Source organism: Tenrec ecaudatus, chromosome 11, assembly GCF_050624435.1.
Source record: "Tenrec ecaudatus isolate mTenEca1 chromosome 11, mTenEca1.hap1, whole genome shotgun sequence".
NCBI lineage: Eukaryota > Metazoa > Chordata > Mammalia > Afrosoricida > Tenrecidae > Tenrec > Tenrec ecaudatus.
Genome location: NC_134540.1, coordinates 105,382,751 through 105,385,267, shown reverse-complemented (window position 1 = coordinate 105,385,267; position 2,517 = coordinate 105,382,751). Strand labels below are relative to the sequence as shown.

Sequence of the window (2,517 nt, the reverse complement as noted above, 5' to 3'; positions counted from 1 at the left end):
CTTTGTAACACTTGCCCAAGTGTGACCGAGGCCAAGGAGACTCTTGTGTGAGGGGCTGCAGACTAGAGAGCCTTGTCTTTGAGCACAGCTGAGAAGAAGCTCTCTTGAAAGAGCAACTGCTGTTTCTGATCCTGAAATGTAACCTAACTTCTCCACTAACCCCTAATCACGAGTGTCATCTGCGAGTGTCACTTGGAACCCCACAGGGAAGTGAAGGCATTGGGAGGGTGGTTGGTATCAGAAAAGGGTGAAGAAGCTTGGAGGGTGGAGGCGCAGCTGACCTCAGGAATCAGCCTCAGGCGGGGAATTCTCCTACTTCCTCCTTGTGAAGTCAGACGTGGCCTCCCTGCCCACCCCATTCTTGCACACACAGAACAAAGAAGAAAAAAACCCTTGTTCCTGGTTTTCTGTGCTCCCCCACCCCTTAACATTTTCCCAATTATACAAGGAATCTGTGAATGCTTTCCTGTTGCCCAAGTCTCAGCTAAAGAAAGAGAGGAACGAAGTACCACTCCGCCGCCCCATCCTGCCAGGCAGCACAGTCAAGAGCTTGGGGTGTAGCCTCTTGACATTTGTTTTGCTTTTCCAGGAAAGCCTTGACTTTTTAGCAAATGTTGACTGTAGGTAAATTTAAGTGTGGTTTCTTTTTGCTGGCTGGTTGGCTGGCTGGTTGGTTGGCTGGTTGGTTGGTTGGTTGCTTGGTTGGTTGGTTGGTTGGTTTGGACGGTGGCATGTTGGCCCTTGAGAACATTTCATTTCCCCAAATTGGAACACATTCGAAAATGTCTGTTCTAGTCCTCCGCCTTTGGTACTGTTTGCACTTGCTCTGAATCGGCTCTTTTTCTAGAAGAAATGCTCTCACTGCCTTCTGAGGCCAAGGAGCTTCAGTGCGGTGAATTAGAGATGGATTTATCACGAAGCTAATGAAACTCAAGCCTCGGGATCCCTCACTGCATAGCACCGTTCAAGACCCTGTATCTAAATTTCTGTTTGCTATTTGTATTCTTAAAAATAAAAAAAAATTCGCCACCACCATCACCAACTGTCCAAGCCTCATTCCCTTCCCTACATTCAGTCTTCTAGCCAAGGATGCGTTCGGCCTTGCTCTCCTCTAGGGGCACGGAGCCTACTGTCTGGTTGATGTTTGGGGTTTCTGAGGAAGCTTTCCCTGAAGAAGAGGACGATGCTGCCAGTCTGAATTTTAAAATGCTGAGAAGCCATCTCCTATAACCTTTACATGCAAAGAAGTAGATGACGGGGTCAATGCAGCAGTTCATATTCATGAGGGACACCGTGACCTGAAGAGAGAGTTTGAACGCTTCCTGCTCTGCGCAGGAGGAGGGATGGAGCAGCTGCCGCAGCATGAACTGGATAAGGTTGATGTGGTAGGGGCTGAAGCACACCACCACAGCAACCAGCACCCCCAGAATGAGCAGGCAGGCCCTGCGGTGGTGTCCGCTCTTGCTCGTCAGGGGGTTTGCTCGGGCCGTCCGACACAGCTTCAAGGTGGTCTGCACATAACAAAATAATATAATCCCCATTGGCCCGCAGAAGCTAAGAGCACAGGCCAGTAGGACCCAGAGAGGCAGGCTGAGGGTGTGCTCCACGCTGGCATATTCCATGCAGGTCACCTTGCCTTCCACGGTCTTGGTCATGGGCTGGAAGAGCAAGGGGCCCGTCTGCAGCAGCGCCAGGGCCCAGACAATGGCACAGACCCGCCGTGCTCGGCCAGCCTGGCGGAGCTGCGGACACCGGTGACCGCGGACCACAGCCAGGTAGCGGTCCACGCTCACACACGTCATGAGGTAGACGCCCCCGTAGGTGTTCAGGTAGAATATGAAAGCCGTCAGCCTGCAGAACCCGTCTCCAAAAGGCCAGCTGCTCTCCAGGGTGTAGTAGGTGATCTTCCCGGGCAGGGCCAACGTGAACAGGAGGTCAGACACTGCCAGGTGCACCACGTAGATGCCTGTTGAGCTGATCCTCTCCCGCTTCGGGCAGGCGAGGGCAAGGGCCAGGCTGTTGCCCAAGGCACTGAAGACCAAGAGGGCCGTGTAGAACAGAGCGAGCCCCAGGCTGGCGGCCCTGGGTGGTAGGTGAGAAAGGCAGAGGGTGGTTGAGTTAGTCTCATTGGAAGCCATCTCAGAGAGATTCCTGGCAGGGGGAAACAATGGGGGGAAACAAAGATAATATCATATCTGGTGTAACACCTTTCAAACAAGAATAATTAGTCATTTTGCTGGAGCAATGTATGTAAGAAAAACACATCTGCCCCCACCCCCCAAACTTTGTATTGTGAATTAGGCGATGGTTGACATATGAGGTTATTGGCTTTGCATTCAACTTAAACAACTGACCAAACCTCCCAGTGGCTTGCCCGTTTCCTCCCCGCCCCCTCCACCCCCCAACTTCCCTCTGGTCACACATTCTCTTTCCCTTCACTGAAGGTAACACCTGTCTACCCCCTAACCTGGAGGCTCCCAAACCTAGGTGACCTCTTACTCCCCTTTGTGAGAGCAA

The 2,517-nt window shown here is 52.2% G+C and overlaps 1 protein-coding gene across 1 annotated transcript; it reads right to left on the bottom strand.

Annotated features, from left to right (window-relative positions):
* Window positions 1-1,079: 1,079 nt before the first annotated feature.
* Window positions 1,080-2,138, bottom strand: LOC142461026 (G-protein coupled receptor 183-like). Its single transcript, XM_075562695.1, has one exon. The coding sequence runs from the start codon at window positions 2,136-2,138 to the stop codon at window positions 1,080-1,082; it is 1,059 nt and encodes a 352-aa protein (XP_075418810.1).
* Window positions 2,139-2,517: the final 379 nt, after the last annotated feature.

Bases quoted from the DNA above. Each gene is read 5' to 3' on its own strand.
- LOC142461026 (XM_075562695.1), bottom strand. From the start codon at position 2,138: ATGGCTTCCAATGAGACTAACTCAACCACCCTCTGCCTTTCTCACCTA.